This window comes from Micromys minutus (genome assembly GCF_963924665.1).
Source record: "Micromys minutus genome assembly, chromosome: 32".
Taxonomy (NCBI): Eukaryota; Metazoa; Chordata; class Mammalia; order Rodentia; family Muridae; genus Micromys; species Micromys minutus.
In genome coordinates, this window is record NC_137967.1 from 16,193,355 (window position 1) to 16,214,190 (window position 20,836).

General features: G+C 44.8%; 1 protein-coding gene across 1 annotated transcript; it reads right to left on the reverse strand.

Moving 5' to 3' along the window:
- Positions 1-2,326: 2,326 nt before the first annotated feature.
- RPS16 (ribosomal protein S16) lies at positions 2,327-4,555 on the reverse strand. The gene is made up of 5 exons (XM_080908203.1): positions 4,419-4,555; positions 4,182-4,283; positions 2,755-2,851; positions 2,616-2,663; positions 2,327-2,529 (listed from the first exon to the last, which is right to left on the reverse strand). The coding sequence occupies exons 1-5, from the start codon at positions 4,464-4,466 to the stop codon at positions 2,384-2,386; spliced, it is 441 nt and encodes a 146-aa protein (XP_080764329.1). The 5' UTR covers positions 4,467-4,555; the 3' UTR covers positions 2,327-2,383.
- Positions 4,556-20,836: the final 16,281 nt, after the last annotated feature.

Genomic DNA, 20,836 nt, shown 5'->3' on the forward strand with positions numbered 1-20,836 from the left:
CATTGCTGTTCATGGAGCTTTTCTTATCTATGGGAACAGCCTATCGGTTGGGTCCAAAGTGGTAAACATGCCTTTAATCCTAGCATGCTAGAGGCAAGCAGATCTCTGAGGGCTAACCTGGTCTACATAGCTAGTTCTAGGTCAGCCAAGACTACATAATGAAGCCCCATCTCACCAAAAAACTAAACGTATGAGCTGAGGACAGTGGCTATGTGCAGTGAATCTTCTAGGTGTGTGAACTTTAGCCTAAACTGACATGTAAGGCCGGTACCCAATAGTGCAGCTCACTGACCACTCAACTGCTTCTAGGCCAACTCTACCAATAACAGCTTTGTGGGTTCTGGTTACCGAGGTCCCAGGATCACCTCTCAGAGGTGTATGTGAACAATAAGACCTAACAATCCACCAACAGATCCTGACTTATACTACCCCCAAGAAACCAACCTGACCCTCTGGGCTGGGCCAGCTTCTCCCCTAAGACTGAATGCTCTGACCTTATATTCCCCAAACAGGACCGCCCACCTGCCTCGGTTGTGGCTCACTTCCAGCTTCCACTGTGCCCTTGAGTGAGCCATTGCCTGGCATTCTGTCTTCCTCTACAAAGATCATTCAAGAGGACTGACCTCCACAGAGATAACTAAGTACTGGCTCCTATTCTTCTAACCTTGTAATGTGCACTGGTGTTTGGCCTGCACGTATGTCTGTGTGAGGGTGTCAGATCCCCTGGAGCGGAAGTTACAGTTCTAATCTGCCATGTGAGTTCTGGGAATTAAATCGGGATCCTGTAGAAGAGCAGCCAGTGCTTTAACCTCTGAACCATCTCTCCATCCCCTGAATTACTTTTGAAACATTAAGTCAGGCCAGTTTTGTTTTTAAAAATGCATTTATTTTATGTATGAGTAACCCTGTGGTTGCTGGGATTGAACTCAGGACCACTGGAGGAGCAGTCAGTGTTCTTAACCGCTGAGCCATCTCTCCAGCCCAAGTCGACCAATTTGAACTCACCTCCTCCACAGCCAGGTGTGACCTTGGACCTCCGATCTTCCTGCCTTTCCTTTGCAAGCACTAAGAATGTAGACGTATGCCAGGCAGTGGTGGTACACTGCCTTTAATCCTAGGAAGAGACATCTCAAGAGTTCAAGGACAGCCAAGGATATGCAAAGAAACCAGCATCAACATCAAAGATCAATGCCTCGACACGCCCCTTCAAAAAAAAAAAAAAAGGCATGTGCTCCCATAGCAGACCCAGCAGGTAAATGCTCCCATAGGTGAGAGGTAAGCACTTGAGCCCACCTAAGTTAAAGAAATTCTCCATGGGCTTCCCACATTGAGCACAATGGGGATCTGCCTTGAAGTTGGGCTCAACCTAAACTAGACCCTGCCATTTCAGAAGAGCAGATGCAGTTTGCCTGGCCTACTGCCTACAGATAGGAGGCTCCTTAAACTTGGGTGGCCCTTCCAGGTTATCAAATATCCATACTGCCGGCTGACATTTTAAAACTTCCACCCACTTTCCTTGTATTGAAGACCACAGGCCTCACAGTTCCTCCATTGTGTTCAGCAGGGCTGGGTGTGGCACTTCACAAAGCTAGTCCCAGCTTTTGGGAGGCAGAGGCATTCCTGAGCCCTGGAGTTCAGGATTGAGCAAAAGCTGTGGAGTTAGGACAGCTCAGTGAAGAGCAAAAGGGCAGGGACATCTCGCTTTGTGCAAAGCCCTGGGTCTGCTCCCAGGCAAAACAAAAGTAGGCAAAGAAAAGATTTGATAGTTGCCCAGTCAGGTCCTGGCTACAGAGGTGGGGACATAGCCTTGGGGCCAGCCCCATGGCATACACCTTCAATCCCATACTTGCAGAAGCAGGTGGATATGGGTATTTGAGTCCAGTCTGCTCTGGGGCTTTAGGACAGCCAGAAAAGCAGAAACCTGTCTCAGCCTCTACAGGAACTGGGCATGTAGTAATACCTACAAAAATTCAATACACATAAAACCTTTCAATAAAAAAAATGGCAGCATCTGAACATCCAAGATGGCCCTCTCATGTCTACATGCATTTACACACATTATACCCTGGGCTCTGCCCACAGTACATTCTACCCAAGGAAAACAAAACTAAACCTACCTGCCACCTCTACAAATCAAAGGCCAGAGAAGGTGCCCTAAAATGTTAAATGGTTCACACCTTCAACCCTAGCACAGGTAAAACAGAAGCAGCCACAGTTCTTGAGTTTAAGGCTACCTCCGGGAAGGCAGCCATGACTCCAGCTTTCATGGACACCGAGTGTCACCTGCATTGTTTAACCAAAGAGTACAAAGAGACCACAACACAGGAACGTTAAAATCCTAGGATTTTTATTACAAAGGTAAACCCTGATCCTTGAGATTGGTTTATCGGTAGGATTTCTGGTATCGGGCACGGGCACCAGGACCTCCAAACTTTTTGGATTCGCAGCGACGGGGGTCAGCTACAAGCAGGGTCCGATCGTACTGGATGAGGATATCTTTGATCTCCTTCTTAGAGGCTTCATCCACATCTAGAGACAAATAAGACAAGATTCAAGTAACCCTAGCCTTTACCTTGGCCCTCACACATAGCCCACCACCAGGAGCTGTCACTCACATTTCTGGTAATAGGCCACCAGGGCTTTCGAGATGGACTGACGGATGGCTGCAAGACACAATGACCGAAAGGCTTTGTGAAGACCCAGTCTTGCTCCAGAAGCTGGCTTACACCTGTAGGCCCAGATACTGAGACTCACCGTAAATTTGGGCCACATGGCCACCACCCTTCACACGGACCCGGATATCCACACCAGCAAACCGCTCCTTGCCCAGAAGCAAAACAGGCTCCAATAACTATAAAGAAATGGGAAATGAAGACGTTAAGGAGTCAAGTTATAAGTAAGAGCCTGGATTAACCACCCTCTGTGGGCACCTCCCCTTGTGTGGCGTCCACCATCACCAGAATCAAGGAGGCAACCCATCCTAGGATCCCTGTACCCTTCAGACTTGCATGCACACATGCCCACGAAGTGCAGAAGAAGGCCTCAGACACCCTGGAGCTGGAATTATGGGTAATTATGAACTGCCCGAAACAGGAAGCAAAGCCGGGTCCACTGTGCTTACAGTGGTCATTCCACCCTCTCTTGAACCCAGCACACACCCCAGTCCAGACTACTTTGGATCAAATGAAGCCCAGCATCTAAGACCAGTCTATCCAGAAGCTCTATGAGCACCAGGCCTAGAGCCATCTGGATCATAGATGTTTGCCCAGTTCACAACACAGGAATCCCTCAGTTTAAACACTGAACAAAACTCCCTATCTTGTTATACAAAATGCATTTTGCATATGGAATTACAAAGAAAACCTGGTATTTTCCACTCTGCGATGGTTCTTACCCTTTGAGAGGAATAGAATTTAAGCCAGGTTTTCATATGTGTTCTCATATAACCCACAAGAATAGAAAACAGTCCCCATTTTATAGAGTGGACCTAAGGGAGAGCAAGTCTAGCAGTGACTCTGATTGGCTGGGGTCTTGTACTGGAACGTAAAACTTCCCAGTTCAGGATTGCTGACAGCCCAAGTGTCCTTTTCAGTCACCTGACCGATTTGAATTAAGACTAAGCAGTAGGCTTCTAGTGCATTGTCTTGGGTGTGATATTCCTTCTTACATGTACCAAAAACTCATACAACAATGAGTTCTGGGTTGCAGAAGAGGATTTGTTCTTGCACCTGTTTTAAAGTCTTTGTCCACTAGTTCAACAAAAACCCATACAAGTGCTACCAATGTTAGATTCCAGAGGGCTGGCTCTAGTAACTTTTCTTTATTTTGCAAAGTTTCACACTGTAGCCCCATGCTGACCTAAACTGCATTTTATAGACTTGTAACTCGTATGTCATTCCCCAGGGAGCCTCTAGACTCAAGCCTCTAGAACAGAAATCCTCAATCCGATCGGATACACATCGCTATATTCGCCTGGCCACCGGCTCCTCCCATCTGGAGAGTTCGAGACCACACGGCACATTATAAACAGCTCACGTCTTCACTTTACCAACTCGGACTTTACCAATCTCAGGTCTAGATCTACCGCTGGGCAAATCATCCTCCTTTCTCCACCTCTGTTTCTAATAGTCCCGGGGCCTTTCCTTCCGTCTCTCCGCCACTCAGACGCCAGTCCCCATTACCTTGTACTGCAGCGTGCGCGGTTCAATCATCTCCAGGGGACGTCCGTTCACCTTGATGAGCCCATTTCCTCGTTTGCAGTGGGCCACAGCCGTGGCTGTCTTCTACGAAAAGGCGAGGGAGACGGCGGGGCCGTGTGAGTTCGGGACCCCGGCTCTCAAGTGGGCCCCAGTTCCTGATGTCTCCCAGCCCGGGCCTTCCCACCCCACCCGTGTCTTATCACCCCGCCCCTGGCACACCTTGCGTCCGAAGACCTGAACTGACTGCAGCGGACCCTTGGACGGCATAGCGACAAGCTAGAAGTACGAACACGAGCTCCTCACCGCGCGGCGCCGCCACCGGAAAAGGAAAGCGTGAGGCCACCCCGGCCGATTTTCCAGGGTTTGCGCAGGCGCACTGAGCGCAACGTCACGACAGAAGCGAGCTTTACGGCTGACGTCGAAGTCTAAGACCAGGATGTGTGAATTGCGGCGGGAACGCCCTCAAGCAAGGGAGGGGGCGGCCTTCGATGGGCGGGGCAGAGCTGTGTGGGACGGGGCGGGGCCTCGGTGCGGCTCTTAGTTAAGATGGGTGGCTGGGCTTCTTTTTCCATTACTTTTTCTCAGCCTTGGTCTTGGCTTTCGGCCAAATCTTTTTTTTTTTTAAAGGTTTTGTTTATTTATTACATATAAGTACACTGTAGCTGTCCTCAGACACACCAGAAGAGGTCATCAGATCCCATTACAGATGGTTGTGAGCCACCATGTGGTTGCTGGGATTTGAACTCAGGACCTCTGGAAGAGCAGTCAGTGTTCTTAACCACTGAGCTATCTCTGCAGCCCTCGGCCAATTCTTATACATTCCTGCTCTCCTGATACTCCCCTTCAGTCCTTCTCCAGACCAATTCTCACCCTCGCCCAACTCGCCCTCTTCCTTCCGCTCCTTCCCAGAATTCCCATCCCATCTGAGTCTTCCTGCATCTACTGCTCTAAGCCGAGCTGGGTTTCAGAATCCTGCCTCCCAGAACCCTCTTCCCTAGTTCTTCAGATCCTCCACCGCGAATCTGCCTTTCACCGAAATTGCCTTCCTATCCGAGACTCTTCCCAGTAAACCTTCGCCGCAAGTGCCCCTAACCCCCATGCGCCCCAAAAACTGACTTGGCAGGTACTTTCGCAGACCTGGGACGTAATTTGGTCAATCGCGAAAGAGCCCACCCCCACTTCCTGGCATACGTGCTCTTTAGAGGCAGGATTAGATGCCTAGGATATCCCAGGATTAGACGGGAAGACAGAACTGCCACCTCGGCTTAAAGACCATGATTATCGGGCCGCTCAGAAACAAATAGATTGGGGTTACTTAGGGTGTAGCTTCCCCGAGCACAGTGTGACATGAAGGCCACCCCCTTCTATGGCTGCCCAAGAGATGGGCGTGGTTCCCAAACGGCCAGTGAACCACTTTTTCTGTGCAGCCTGGGGTTGAGAGACAACTGGGAATGAGTACTGGAAAAAGGTGAGCTCTGACTTAATTAGCGTCAGCCGAGAAAGGAAAGACAGAGACTAATAGCGGGTATTGTCTCTCTACCTGTGAAAAGGCGGGGCTTTGCAACCCTCTCAGTATCATTTTAACTGATCAGGGCAAAAGTTATAAACAGTGGAGTAAGGGGCGTCAGCTTGACCCGTCTCTGTCCCTAGAGAGCCTACCCTCAGGACCGGTCTGCAGGGCATTTATCCTAGAAGATCTTTGTCCAGAATCCTCCAAATAGCCTTGTTTTAAGATGTAACACTTTTGCTAGGGCAGGTTCCCGAGGGAGGCCTCCAGTCTCCCCGGTAATGTTAGTTACGGGGTGTCTGAGCCACTCATCCTGTGACCACACTCAGGTCCTCTCTAAGAAAATCAGTAAGTGCTTTTAACCAGCCGTCTTTCCAACCTCCAAATGATCGTAATGCTTCCCTAAACCCTCTGCCCTATGTCTTTACCCTAGAGTTCTCACCAACCCGAGGAAACCCACCCTAGAATCCTTCTAAGTCAAGAGAATTTTCTCAAGGGGCGACCGCCTTCTCAGGATTGCCTCAGTTTCTCCAGCAGCACAGGGATGTGGAGGCATTTGGAAGGCAGACTTGTCAACAAAAAGACAAGGTATGGTCACCACGTACACCCGTAACATTTGGAAGGTCGAAGGGGAAGGATCAGGAGGAATACTTCCAAGCTCCACATGTGTACTGTGGCATGTGTATACACACACACACACACACACACACACACACACACACACACATTTCCGTGTAGTAAAATGAAGAACGCACAGTCAATCTCTGGATTAGAGGTCAGTGTGGCTTACAGAGTGTTCCAGGCCAGCCAAAAAAAACAAAGCATGGCACCGTCCACACTTGCGTGACCACGCCTTTGGCGGTGGTAACTCCTTCCCGGAGCTGGAAAATTAGGGAAAAACCTCGGAGCTCCGTGTGCGAGCAGTTGCGCATGCTCGAACATGCGCAGTAGGGCTGGTGCTCTGGATGGGCTGTTTCTGACCCACTCCCTCAAACTTCAGCCGGTAAACACCTTCCAGACGCATACATGATAATTATGTTGATTACAGTCACACTTAAATAGTGTTTACTCCGTGCTAGGTGCTGATCTAATAATCTAAATGTATAGAGTATATTGGCCGGTGTTCTCTCCGGGCTAACTGCATGAGGTGGGCAGACGTGACATCTACACAAGATGGTATTTGTCCTGGATATCACTGATTCATATTTGTCAACGTCCAGCAGATGGCAGTAAAATACTTTATCCTAATCCGTTGGTCCTTCTGTCCACCCGGCCCCTTATGCCTGCCCTGCTCTGCTCCACCCCACAGTTTCTTTGAGAGTCTAGGCTGGCTGGAACTCACATTATGGCTAAGGGGAAGATGGCTTTGAACCCCTGATTCTCCTGCCTCCACCTCCCAGTTCTGGGACTACAGATGTATATATACTACTACATCCAGTTTTAAATGTGTCTTAAGGGTGTCTGAAGACAGCTACAGTGTACTCACATATTTAAAATAAATAAATCTTTTAAAAAATAAAAATAAAAAGTGTCTTAAGGAAAGGGTGTCTTTTTTTTCCTTTTGTTTGTATGTCTTTTAAGATTTATTTTATTAGCTGGACAATGGTAGTGTGTGCCTTTAATCCCAGCACTGGAGAGGCAGAGGCAGACAGATCTCTGAGTTTGAGGTCAGCCTGGTCTTACAGAGTGAGGTGTGTGTGTGTGTGTGTGTGTGTGTGTGTGTGTGTGTGTGTGTGTACAGTGTACAGATCCAAAGAGGCCAGAAGAAGGCATCAGATCCCCTGGATTCACAGTCATTTGTGAAGTTGTGAGCTTCCCAACAGAATGCCACAGCTGAACTTTGATACTCAGCAGAGCAGAGCAATCTCTGGACTTCGGAGCCGTCTCTCTCCAGCACATTGCATGAGTGTTTTGAAACAGGATATTTTCATGCTCGCTTCAGCAGCACATATACTAAAATTGGAACGATACAAGGAAGATTAGCATGGCCCCTGTGCAAGGTTGACACGCAAATTCATGAAGTGTTCCATGTTTGAAAGAAAGAAACAAACAAACAGGGTATTTTCAAACTATGATCTTAAATTCCTGATATTCTTGTCTCTGTCCCTCAAATACTGAGATTATACCCAGTGTGTGGAACCCAGCTATATACCCTGGAGTTTCTAATAGTGCTCCTGCCTTAGCCTCCAACCTCATAACTAACTGTAATCTCGGTTTCAGAGGATTAGACTATTTCTTCTGGCCTCTGCAGCACCGAACAAGCATGGTACATAGACACATAGACAGAACATCTCTACACATAGAATAATATTTTGACACAGATCCTCACTATGTTTCTCTGGCAGATCTGGAACTCCCTATGTAGACCAGGCTAGCCTTGAAGTCATAGAGATCCAGCTGCCTCTACCTCTCAGGTGCTACGCTAGAGAGCTGGATTGGACATGACCCAACACACTCTGAAAATAAAGCAATGATTTTTTTTAATTAAAAGAATCTGGGCTGGCTCTGCATACATACATACATACATACATACATCTTATAGAAATCTGGTGGAAGGAATGTCTTTCTAACTATGTCCTTCTTTAGGGCAGGGTTGTTTGGAGATAAGAGAAGTTTTGCAGATAAGGAAATTGAGGCCCAGAGAAGTAATGGGACTTGTCCCAAGCTAAGCAATAGAAACCTCAGAACTGGAGGTTTGGGACCAGGTTCCTGCTTAGAGACACCAGGTTACTCTGCTCCACAAGTCTGGCCTGCTGAGAATGTCGGTCACATCAGGATGGGGATTGTTGGTGCCTGGGTTTGAGAAAAACCAGCTCTATGTTCCTGTGCTTACTGAGGCTCTGGGTCCTGCCTGTCCTGTGAAGCATCCTCAGTTAGTTTAGCCCCTTCTGGCTAAACCCTTAGCTTCCTCTTTATTTATTTTTTTATTTTTATTTTTTTTTTAAAGATTTTCTTATCTATTGTATGTAAGTACACTGTTGCTGTCTTCAGACACACCAGAAGAGGACACTGGATCACTACAGATGGTTGTGAGCCACCATGTGGTTGCTGGGATGTGAACTCAGGACCTTTAAGAAGAGCAGTCAGTGCTCTTAACCACTGAGCCATCTCTCCAGCCAGAAACTCACTCTTTAGACCAGCTGGCCTCCAACTCAAAAATTCATCTGCCTCTGCGTCTGCCTCCCAAGTGCTGGGATTAAAGGCGTGCCCTGACACCGTGGCTGGCTATATATATTTATTGGTTATTCGTATATATGTCTGTAAGTTTCTGCATGTAGCTGCAATGCCTGCAGAGGCCAGAAGAGGGCACCATATTCCCTGGAGCTGGTGTTACCTGCAGTTGTGAATTGTATGATGGGGCTCTTTAAATACTGGTCCCCTGTAAGGGCCATCTGTGCTCCTAAACACAGAGCCATTTCTCTAGCCCCTGACTTCGTACTTCCATCTCTCTGCCTCAGACCTCTGAATGCAGAGCTCGAAGCTATATCCTACCCAGCCACAGTCTTTGTTCGTTTTGTTTTCTAACTATTCCAAGATACTTTGTTTTCAGAATGGGTCACAGCATAAGGTTTTGCCCCATTCTGCCAATGTACAAGCTACAAATGCTTGCTTAGCTACTGATGTTAGCATCATGTCTGAAAAGTGAATAAAACTCCATATAAATCAAATATTTCAGGTTTTTATAGGAACACAGGTAAACATGACTTCCATCTTCTAGCTTACTATACTGCTGCGTCTGTGTGTTACAAAGACATTCCAAAACTAGCAGTAATTGTTAAATGGTTCCTCACACCCTCTAATTCTCTTAATTCAACCTAAACTTACAAGTAAGAGCTACAAGAATGGCATCTACACACTAATCCTAGCAGAAGCACAGGGTGCAGGAGGACTGTCCATCTCCTTCTCCTGGGCATGAGACATGGATAGAGGGTCAACATCCTATTCCTCAACTTCCGGTAGGAAGCCATGGCTCTAGAACTGGTTCACAGGTTGCCACATTGGCTGTGACATTACACAGCAGATAATGGGCCTCTGGAATCCATTGAAATCAGAAGTAGTGGCAACAGTATATGCACCCACATGCATTTTGATGAGGTGACAGTGGTCCATGGTCAAATCGAGGCCATCACTTGTCCATCCTCAGATGCTGGGTAAGCATCTTCTCATCTGCAGTAGTGCCTGAGCACCAAGAATGCAGTTAAACGATCCATACATTCCATCACCCATGTTGGGCCCAGAATTTACCCCACAAACCAAGCGAACACTGATCTCAGGCTGAGAGGGATAGTTTATTGAGCATTTATTCCAGGACTGATCGACCAGGGTCACACACCAGCTGATTGCAACCCCCAAGCCAGAATCCTACAGAGCCTTTTGATTTTATTTTTTTTTATTAATTTTTATTTATATGAGTACACTGTAGCTGTCTTCAGACACACCAGAAGAGGGTATTGGATCCCATTACAGATGGTTGTGAGACTGAGCCATCTCTCCGGCCTCCTATAGAGCTTTTACACCTGAAATCCATAAACATCTGTGCCAAGTTTTTCCACTAATCAGGATTTAGGGATAGGGAACATGTCTTCGCTCTACATTTATTCTGTTCCCATTGGTTGGGGTATTCCTATCTTAACTTACCAGCCAGGATGTCAGCTACCCACATACATGTCTCTTTCTGCTAAGTAGGATGTCAGTTCCCTGGGAGGTCTTGGGAACTTTACCAGACTTCTACTCAAAATAGAAGCTTGACTCCAAATGGCTTCTTATATTGGTGTAGGTGTCTCTCTATGTTCGAGCAGTTTAAAAAGGAAGAAAAAAAAACATAAAAGTTTATACATAGGTGCAGGGAGTGCCTGCAGTTGGTTTGGGTCGGAGCTTCTTGTGGTTAATTGTACAAAGCAGTTCTGACAGGACCCCTCTTTGGTGATTGGTTTCCAAGAACAGGAAAGCACAGAAGACAACCAAATATGCAATCACCTTGGATGTGAGACAGTTTCCTTGTAACAGGAGTAACAACTTAAATGGCTGGATAGACAGGCAACAGTTACCCAGGCCTTCACAATTCAGGTAATGCAGGGAGGTTTGCTCATCTGACTTCTCAGCACTGGAGCTGTCTGCTCCTTTGATTTCTTTTTTCTTTTTCTTTTTCTTTTCTTTTCTTTTTTTTTTTTTTAAGCAGTGATACGGACTGCAAGCCAGAAAGCTGATGTAATGCAACATAGTATCTGCAGTCCTTCTCCCTGGGGAGTCTGAAAGGAAGTACTTGTCCTGAGCTGGGTTGGTTACACTGTTGAGCTCTTCACATTTAATTTTCACATCCTGAGATCCAGGAAAGCCACCACCAATATCAAGCAGATTCATGCTGAAACCAACTCCTCCTGATCCTATCAAAGAACGTCTGACACTCTCTGTGTAGGAGGGTCTCAGGATCAGGGCAGCCGACACCAATGACGTCAGTATTTAGCTCTTTTGCGGGTGGGGGGTATGGTGACACACGCTTTTAATCTCAGCACTCAAGAGGCAGAGGCAGGCAAATTTGTGAGTTTGAGAGAGCAAGTTCCAGGAAAAAAATAGGTCTTCTGCCCTTTCTAAGAGAAGCCTGCTGGTTTTGAGTGTGCCATTAAACTTAACACTGAGGTGACAACGTGCTTTGGAATCTTCTGTGGCATGAGGGGCAGAAGTGGGAGGTGGGGGAAGACAGCTTTGCCTTTGGGTGTGCTCTGGCAGCTTTCATCAACTTCACTGTCAAAAGTAATCATCTGAGATGGCTCAGTGGTTAAGAGCACTGGCAGCTCTTCCTGAGGTCCTGAGTTCAATTCCCAGCAACCACATGGTGGCTCACAACCATCCTTAATGGGATCTGATTCCCTCTTCTGGTGTGTCTGAAGACAGCTATATAATAATAATAGTGATGATGATGATAATAATATAATAATAATAATAATAATAATAATAATAATAAAGTAATCATCTGGATTCCATTACTGCAGCATACTTGATTTGGGATACTTGTTTACAAGGATTTACCTCTCTGGAGCCACCCAAGACCCTGTACCAACTTTATTTCAGGCAGGTACTGCCCCATTGGTGGCTAGGGTATTTACTATGGCTCTGCTATCTTTGTATATGATTTCATAAAAGGGAGTGACATGAAGAAGAACCTTTAGCTCTCGTTAATGCTTCTTTAGAATGTCCGTGGTTTAAAAAGCATCCTTATCTTCAGAGGAGGAAAGCTCCTTAACGTTTGGCCCAGAATGTCCTTGGCAGTAAAGCCTTCATCGAGAACATGGTAGTCCATCTCTTCCTTAGTAAAGCTGTGCGTGTACCTGCAGGAAACCTAGAGATGGAATTAAACTATCGGCAGCTCCTCACAAGGTAAGATATCCAGGAACTCTGCAAACTGTCCGCTTGGAGCGGCTGAAATGCTCACACAGTGTATGGGCACTGCTGGAGCGAGCTGGCTGGCCTCATGAAGGCTTCAGTCTCCTTTCAGTCTAGCTGCTGCTGGTGGCCCTCAGGCTTGCTGGCTGAGCGGCAGGCGGCCTTAAGACTGACAAAGGTCAATGACACCAACGTCAATACTTGCATGTCTGGCGTCTACCTTCTTTTGTTACGTTTTAAGTCTGCTCTAGCTGTTGTCTAACCTGTCATACACATGTAACACATTATTTTTTAGAATACACTAGCACGCCTATGAAAACTGGAGCTATATAGCTCATGGTAGTGTCAGAAGCCATCTAGGAAAGATGGAGATGGCCCACCGTTTTGCATGGCTGCTGGAGGTGAGCCCTGAGCTGGCAGGGTCCTCAGAGCCTTCATCCCAGGAATGCGTCTTGCTGCTGATATGCCTTTCCCGTCACTATTACAGAGCCTAAGGATTCTTAGGCACCAGCCCACCCCTATTGGGCAGATTTCCTGCAGAACCAATATTAAGATGTACATTCAAGTTGTGCTGTATAGACAAATTAGTGACTTCATAATTCCTGATGATTGGATACAATTCCTAAATTGATACAAGTAATTTCAAGCCCCCCTATGGAACAAAAGCTGCAGCTGGAGCTCTGTATCAGAAAGCAGTGGAAAGGAGAGGTTGATGGGGCAAAGGAGGATGCAGATCTGTTTAGAAATAGTTCTTTGGAGCCAATCCAGTCTGGGCTGTCAGGATATTAGCAGTTCAGTTCTTTTCGCAGTTTTGTTTATGTTACAAAACTGAGAAGGTGGTGAAATGTCTCTCCATGTATTTTTGGCTGTCTGGAAAGTCGCCGTATAGACTAGGTCAGTTTGGCATGACAGATATCTGAAACCGGGCCTACCTAGAAAGTTTCTTGAAGTTCCAGAACAATGAATGATATTTATGTTGATTTAAAAAATAAAACAATTAAAAATTGAAAAACGGAGGCCAAAAGAAAGCCAAAGAAAATCCAAAAACTCTTCCTGGGTTAAATAAATAATGAAACTGGGTGTGGACATGCCTTTAATCCCATCACTCAGGAAGGAGACAGAGGCGGGTGGAATGCCGAGAACTGGAGGAGAGTCTGATCTAGACAGTGAGTTCCAGGGCTGTGTAGAGAGATTTCTGTGTGAAATCAGTGAGTGGTGACAACTAACTCACTGTCCTCTCAGGTCCATCTTGCTCTGGCTCCTGCAACTGACTGAACTAACTAACTAACTAACTAACTAAATAAATAAATAAATAAATAAATAAATCCCTTAGGCACTCGCCGAACTCTTTGGAAATGCTAATGGAGTTGTTAACACACCCTAACAGAAAGAGGAAGACTTCATTCAGCCGTTCTCAACCCAGCCATCTTAGGGATTTCCAAGGCCTCATCTGGGCCAAAGTTACAGAATTTGGTATTTCTACTTAATGTTTAATGTTAGGTAAATAAGGCTTGTGAAGGGCTGGAAAGATGGCTAAGAGCACTAACTGCTCTTCCAGAGGTCCTGAGTTCCCTTCACCAGCAACCAGCATGGTGGCTCACAACTGTCTGTAATGGGATCTGATGCCTTCTTCTGGCGTTGTGCCTGAAGACAACTGCAGTATATGTACTCCTATAAATACAAGCAAATACACCTTTTAGAAAAATAAAACAAACCTCTCGAAGAATTTGAGCATCTTGAAAATACCAGGCATGTCTATCTATCTTTCCACTCCTTTTATTTTATTTTATATTTTTAAATTTTATACACCATATACATACATCACATAACCATATAAGTGGTTCCCTTTTCCATAACTTCAATAGCCCATCTGGGACAGAATTGCACACTACATATATAGCTGGGAGTGGTTGGAGAGTAGAGAAGTAAAGTTTTGCAGTCAGTAGTTTTTTTTTTTTTTTTTCTTTCCTTTTTTTGGGAGGGGGCAGGGTGAAGAGCCTTTAAAAAATAATACTATAAATTGTATTTTTAATATTTATTTATTTATTTATTATATATAAGTACATTGTAACTGTTTTCAGACATACAGAAGAGGGCATCAGATCTTATTACATATGGCTGGGAGTCACCCTGTGGTTGCTGGGATTGGAACTCTGGACCTCCGGAAGAGCAGCCAGTGCTTTTAACCACTGAGCCATCTCTCTAGCCCCTAAATCGTATTTTCTATACAATATTCTGATCATAGTTTCCCATTCCAAAGCTCCTTTACGAGGTTTACGTTCAGAGACCCCTGACTCAACTAAAGAAATGAAGAGTCCAATAAAGAAATAGATGCAATTAACTTGGAATAAACCGAACAAAGTAAGAAAAAGGGGAAGGCAGTCATGGGGTGGCCTGGCTTATATGGGATGAGCAAACACTGGTCTGCCATTGCCTCCTCAGTTGAAATGAGACACACACACACACACACACACACACACACACACACACACACACACAAGAGAAAGACAGACAGACACAGATATCTCTCTCTCTCTCTCTCTCTCTCTCTTTCCCCTAGTTTTTCCAGACATAGTTTCTCTATGTAGTCCTCAGTAGACCAGGCAGGACTCAAACTCTGAGATTCACCTCCCTCTTTCTCCCAAGTGCTGGTTTTTTTTTGGGGGGGGGTAAGGGGGTGGGATAAGAAAAGGCTTGAAGGCTAATTTCAAAGTCCTCTCTCTCTCTCTCTCTCTCTCTCTGTCTCTCTCTCTCTCTCCTTCACAATGGGTATTAAACACTTTTGAACTGTGATCTACAAAGTGTCTGGATCATAGCTTCATAGTCAATATATCCTATCCATATACAGAGACACAGATAGAGACAGACAGACAGACAGACAGACACACACACACACACACACACACATACACACACACAACCCAGCTAGGATGAAATAAAGGAGGGGGGGGATGTGACAGGTGACATGGTAATGCATGCCTTTGATCTCAGCTTTGGGGAGGCCAAGACAGAGGTAGGATTTACTTGGGAGGCCAGCCTGGTCTGTCTAGTATGTTTTGGCACCATGTAGAAAAATGTTGTCTCCCATAAATGAGCAAATCTATCTGTTCATCTACATATTCATGGCTCAGAGGGTGAAGCTGCTGCCTATTAAGGTCTAGGTAAAATCTCAAGGAAGGCCTAGATGAAATGTGAAGGCCTAGGTCAGATTGGTTAAGGCCTAGGTAACTCTCACCTGGCTAGCTTACCATTTTGTGCTGTTACTAATATTCTAAGGACCCCTTCTCATACATTGCTGCTGCTGTTACTGTCCGAGTTGATTACATATCCTGTTAGGTGCCATGTCCTCAGAAACCAAACAGGATAGAAGCCTGTAGAACTGCTTTCTTTGTTCTATAGTTACCCAAGATAAATTGCACCCGACCCGACCCGACCACCCAGTGGCATTTCTGCACCCACCCATGTATAAACTTTGATGGTATTTGCTTTTATAAGCTGTCCCAGCCAGGGACGAACCACCACCAACACAAGACAAACACCTGCACTGATTTGGTGCAGAGACTATTTGGAACCAGACTTCTGTTTTGAGTGTGGTGTATGTGACTAAAAGTGTGAGCCCCCTGAAAACTGAGGTCCTACTCGGCAGAAAGAGACGTCTGTGTATGTGGGCCACTGATATCCTTGTTGGCAAGTTGAGACATAAATGTTAGACCAACGAAGGGGGTCCCCTGTCACAGTCCAATACCCCTAGTGGGAGCAGGATAAGTGGACGACAAAGACGTGTTCCTAAGAGATTCACCTATCCCTAAATCCAGATGGGTGTAGTAACTTGGTACAGATTTTTGTGGATTTTAGACATAAAGATCATGTAGGATCTTGATCCGATGTCTCAGTTCATCTCCGGAACCCGAATTGTGGGCCGTAATCTTATTATTTAGTGTTTGTGTTTGTGTGGGTGTCTCAATGCCTAGCTAGGGGCCACCCCAGAATTGTGTTTCAGAGATCTTTCTTTTTTTATATATTTATTTATTTATTATATATGAGTTCACTGTCATTCTCTTCAGACACACCAAAAAAGGGCATTGGATGCCATTACAGATGGTTGTGAGCTACTATGTGGTTGCTGGGAATTGAACTCAGGACCTCTGGAAGAGCAGTCAATGCTCTAACCACTGAGCCATCTTTCCAGTGCCTGCTTTAAACTTCTAGTAAATGTATGGGAGCTAATATCAGATAAGAACTGTTTATTCAGGTACTAGTCTTAGTAGAAAGACATGTAAACAATTCTGCTGTAGTTCTTTAAGTCTTATTGATTTATGATATGAACTATTGCCTCAAACGTACTATAAACTTATGGAATATAAAGATTCTTTGAAAACCATGTAATCAAGTTTCCTGAAAAAGTTTAAGAACTAAGAACCACAATAAAACAGGAGGTGTAGCCTTCTTCAGCTTCATCCAGTATATGTATCTGTCTTTCTTTTCTCTTTCCTTTTCTTTCCTTTTCTCCTCTTATCTTTTCTTTTCCTCCCTGGTTCACAAAGAGTGAATGAACTCCAAGCCTCTTGACTGGCAAGTGAGGGACTCTTGAACCAGAGAGAAAAGAGCCCAAGTAACTAAGGTTTTTTTTTTTTTTTTTTTTTAATCTTAATCTCCTGCAGCTATCAACAGAAAATAATTGCCAGAAAACCAGTGGATTTTAGCCACAAAGTAGCAAGACAGAGTTAAATCGCCAGAGGCCATGGCTTCTAGCCCCCAGAACAGTAAGAGAGAGTTACAAGTCCAGACATTCTCCAACACCAAGTTCCACCTCAGTACCGGACCCTGCTGGGGCTGGCCCCAGGCATGGTAGGGCACTTGACTAATCAACATGTGAAGTTCTAGGTTCAATCCCTAGTCTGCTTTTAAAAGTAAATACACTCCAAGGCAGTTGCCTACAGAATTTCGTGTATGCAGCACAGCTAAGCCTGTTTCCGTTTTGTTTTGAAAGTATTTTATATGCCTAAGTGTCTTGTGATGTGTATCACGTGTACACAGTGCCTGCAGAGGCCAGAAGCGATGAATCCCCTGGAAATTGAGGTGCAGATGGTTGTGTGTGGCTACGTAGGTCCTGGGAATGGCACCAGACTCTGTAAGAGCAGCCAACGCCCTTAAAGAATGAGGCTCTCCCCAGCCCTATGTTCTTTTCTGAGCTGGAACTCAGTACTTTTCTATCTCTCTCTTCCTTCTTTCTCCTTACTCACCCATACCCCTTGTATTTTCTTCAACAATAGCCAAAAGCCTAAGCATGGTTTCCCTTACACTCTGGGCTTTTCCACTCTCTCGAAAATGCTCGGGGCTGGAGAAGTAGCTCAGTGGTTAAGAGTACTGACTGCTCTTCCAGAGGTCCTGAGTTCAAATCCCAGCAACCACATGGTGGCTCACAACCATCTATAATGAGATCTGATGCCCTCTTCTGGTGTGTCAGAAGACAGCTACAATGTACTTATATATAAAATAAATAAATAAATAAAAGAAAAAGAAAAAAAGAAAAAAAAGAAAATGCTCTCTCCTCCCACCATGCAGTGGCTTTTCCACCTCCATTGCTGAACTCACTGGCCTTTTCTTGGACCTGTTAGGAGTTTAACCATCTCAGGAAGGAATCCCACCATGCTGGCAGGACCAAAACTGAATTCCTATTTCCAGGCCCTGGAACCCAACTCCTCCTGCTTCTTCAGACATTTCGTGTTTGTCTGTTAGCCAGTAAAGGGTGTAAAAAGGGAAGATGCTCTTATCCTGTTATCTAAACTAAGGCACACAAATCCCCTTGCTTTCTTGCTTTTCTGTTCCCGTCCTTTACAAATTTTGTATAATCTCTCTCCAGGGGCACAGTTCTAACCCCAGAGCTGGCTACCTCGCTGAGCGCACTGAAAATAGAGCTTTAATTTTTAAGCTTTAGCATCTGAAGTGAGTGTGAGTTCTCTCAGCTCTCCTACGGAACCCAACAGCACCTCAACTCAAAAAGGCACGGGTTGCTTCTTCTCTGCCATCACCACCCTTCCGAAGCAGCAATCGCTGAGATGTTCAGCTTGCCAGCCCTATGGTTTTTTTCTCCAAAATCTGGACTAGAGAAATGGCTCAGCATCTAAGAGTACTCAGCGCTCTCCCAGAGGACTCTAATCTGCGTCCCAGGACCTTCACGGTCTTTCAGTTTCACAGCTGTCTGTAACTCCAGTGCAAGGGGACCCAACACCCTATTCTTGCCTGCAAGGGCACCCAGAACACACACAGAGAGCACAAACATAACACACAGGCAAAACATCCACGCACATAAAATGAAATACAAAAGAAAAAGATCTAATAAGCTTGTCCTTGTGCTCCAATGATTTTTGTTTTTTCATACTTGTAATCCCAGTACTTGGGAGGCAGAGGCTCAGTCAAGGGGGATTCATTAGAGTAGCCTGGGTCTACATAAGGAGTGCTAGGCCAGCCAGAACAGGTAGTGAGAGCCTGTCTTCATAAATAAAATAAGCCAGACATTAAAAAAAATAAAAAAGGAAAGTCCAGACTAAACTTTATTAAGGCCCGATTTATGCATAGCAAAGGCACATGTATAGTGAACATTCCCAGCCGGGCAGACACTGACACGTTTCCACTTCATTTCATGCACTCAGACACCCACTAATCTGCTTTCCCTATGAACAGCTTGGCTTTGCTTGCTCTGGAGTTTTGTATGAATGGGTTCATACCCTCTGCCAGATCCCACTGCCTGGCTTCTTTCGCTCTGCATAAACGTTCTTTTGGTGTTAATTTCTGCTTTTCAGTCGTTTGGTGGACTTTACTGTTTCTTCTTCCTCCTCTTCCTCCTGCCCGCCCCCATTTTGCTGTTTTGAAAAAGGGTCCCATTTTGTAGTCTAGGTCACTTGGGACTTCAGATTCTCCTACCTCAGTCTGCCCAGGGTTAGTATTACAAAATAGGTATCACCACGCCTAGCTGAAACATGTGACCTAAATTTAAACAATTATTGTGTGTATATATATGCATTTAAATGTGTGTGTGTATAGATATATGTATATAAATGTATGTGTGTGTATAAATGTATGTGTATGTATTGTGTGTGTATATATGTATATAAATGTATGTGTATGTATTGTGTGTGTATATATATATGTATATAAATGTATGTGTATGTATTGTGTGTATATATGTATATAAATGTATGTGTATGTATTGTGTGTATATATGTATATAAATGTGTGTGTATGTATTGTGTGTTTATATATATATGTATATAAATGTATATGTATATATTGTGTGTGTATATATATATGTATGCATATAAATGTATGTGTATGTATTGTGTGTATATATGTATATAAATGTATGTGTATGTATTGTGTGTATATATGTATATAAATGTGTGTGTATGTATTGTGTGTTTATATATATATGTATATAAATGTATGTGTATATATTGTGTGTGTATATATATATGTATGCATATAAATGTATGTGTATGTATTGTGTGTGTATATATGTATATAAATGTATGTGTATGTATTGTGTGTGTATATATATATATATATATATATACATTTCTGTGTATACATTACACACATATACATATAAATGGTGAGGGCCATGTATGCCATATTATGGCTGTAGTAGTCAGAAAACAACTTTTTGGGTATTCTTCCTTCTACCATATAGATTCCAGGGATCAAACCCAGATCAGCAAGATCCTTTATCTGATGAGCCATCTAGGTGGCTCAGGCATGCTGCTTTTATTTACTTTTGATTTTGTCCTGCATTTTTATTTTATGTACGTGGATATTAAGTGTGCACGGTTGTCAGGGCACTACGTGAATGCAATGTCAGCAGAGGTCAGAGGAGGGAAAGTATTAGAACCCTGGAGACGAAGTGAAAGTGGGTCGTGAGCTGCTGGGAATGGAACGAATGGACCGAGCTGCTGGGAATGGAACCCAGCCTCAGAGCAGCCAGAGTTCTTTGATAGTTGCTCCATCTCTCCAGTTCAGGGTTTTTTGTTGTTGTTTTAATTTTTTGTTTTGTTTTGGTTACAGTGTCTCACCGAGTAACTCTGGCTGTCCTGAATTATGTAAACTGGCTGGTTTTGTGCTTAACTCCTGGCACGTTTCTGTCCACCCTCAATCTTAAATCTGTAATTCGTATTAAATAAAGTGTTTGTAATTGTCAGCACGGTGGCACACACCTTTAACTTCAGTACCAGGCAGGAAGAAACAGACATGGGCCCATCTCTGGGAGTTTGAGATTAGCCAGGCTACGCAGTAAGACCCTATCAAAACAAACAAACAAACAAACAAACAAGGTCGTTAATAACACTATCCTGATGTGCACGGAATGGACAAGTTTTGAGATTGTTCTGAGCATCGCCAGGAATTCGGATTTAACCTGAGTCTAGGTCTATCTAGGTCCCTAAAATCAGGGGAACTCCTCAGAATGCCGAGGATGGCGGTGTGAAGCAGCGTCTCTGTCCCGTCACCTCTAGTGAAGGTGTCCTTGACACCTTCTAGTGAAGATTAGAGGATTTACGAATAAACAGTTTACTCAATTCAGGCCTGGGTCAGGAGAAGAAACCGCTTCTTTTCCGACCTTCTAAAGATGGCGGCTCTACCATCTGCTTAAACTACTCTAGCCACTTCCAAGATGGTGGACCCGCGATGGCTCCCTCAGCGCAGACCCCGAAAGTCTCGCGTTAGGTGAGGCTAACGCGCCAGTTCTCGCGAGAGA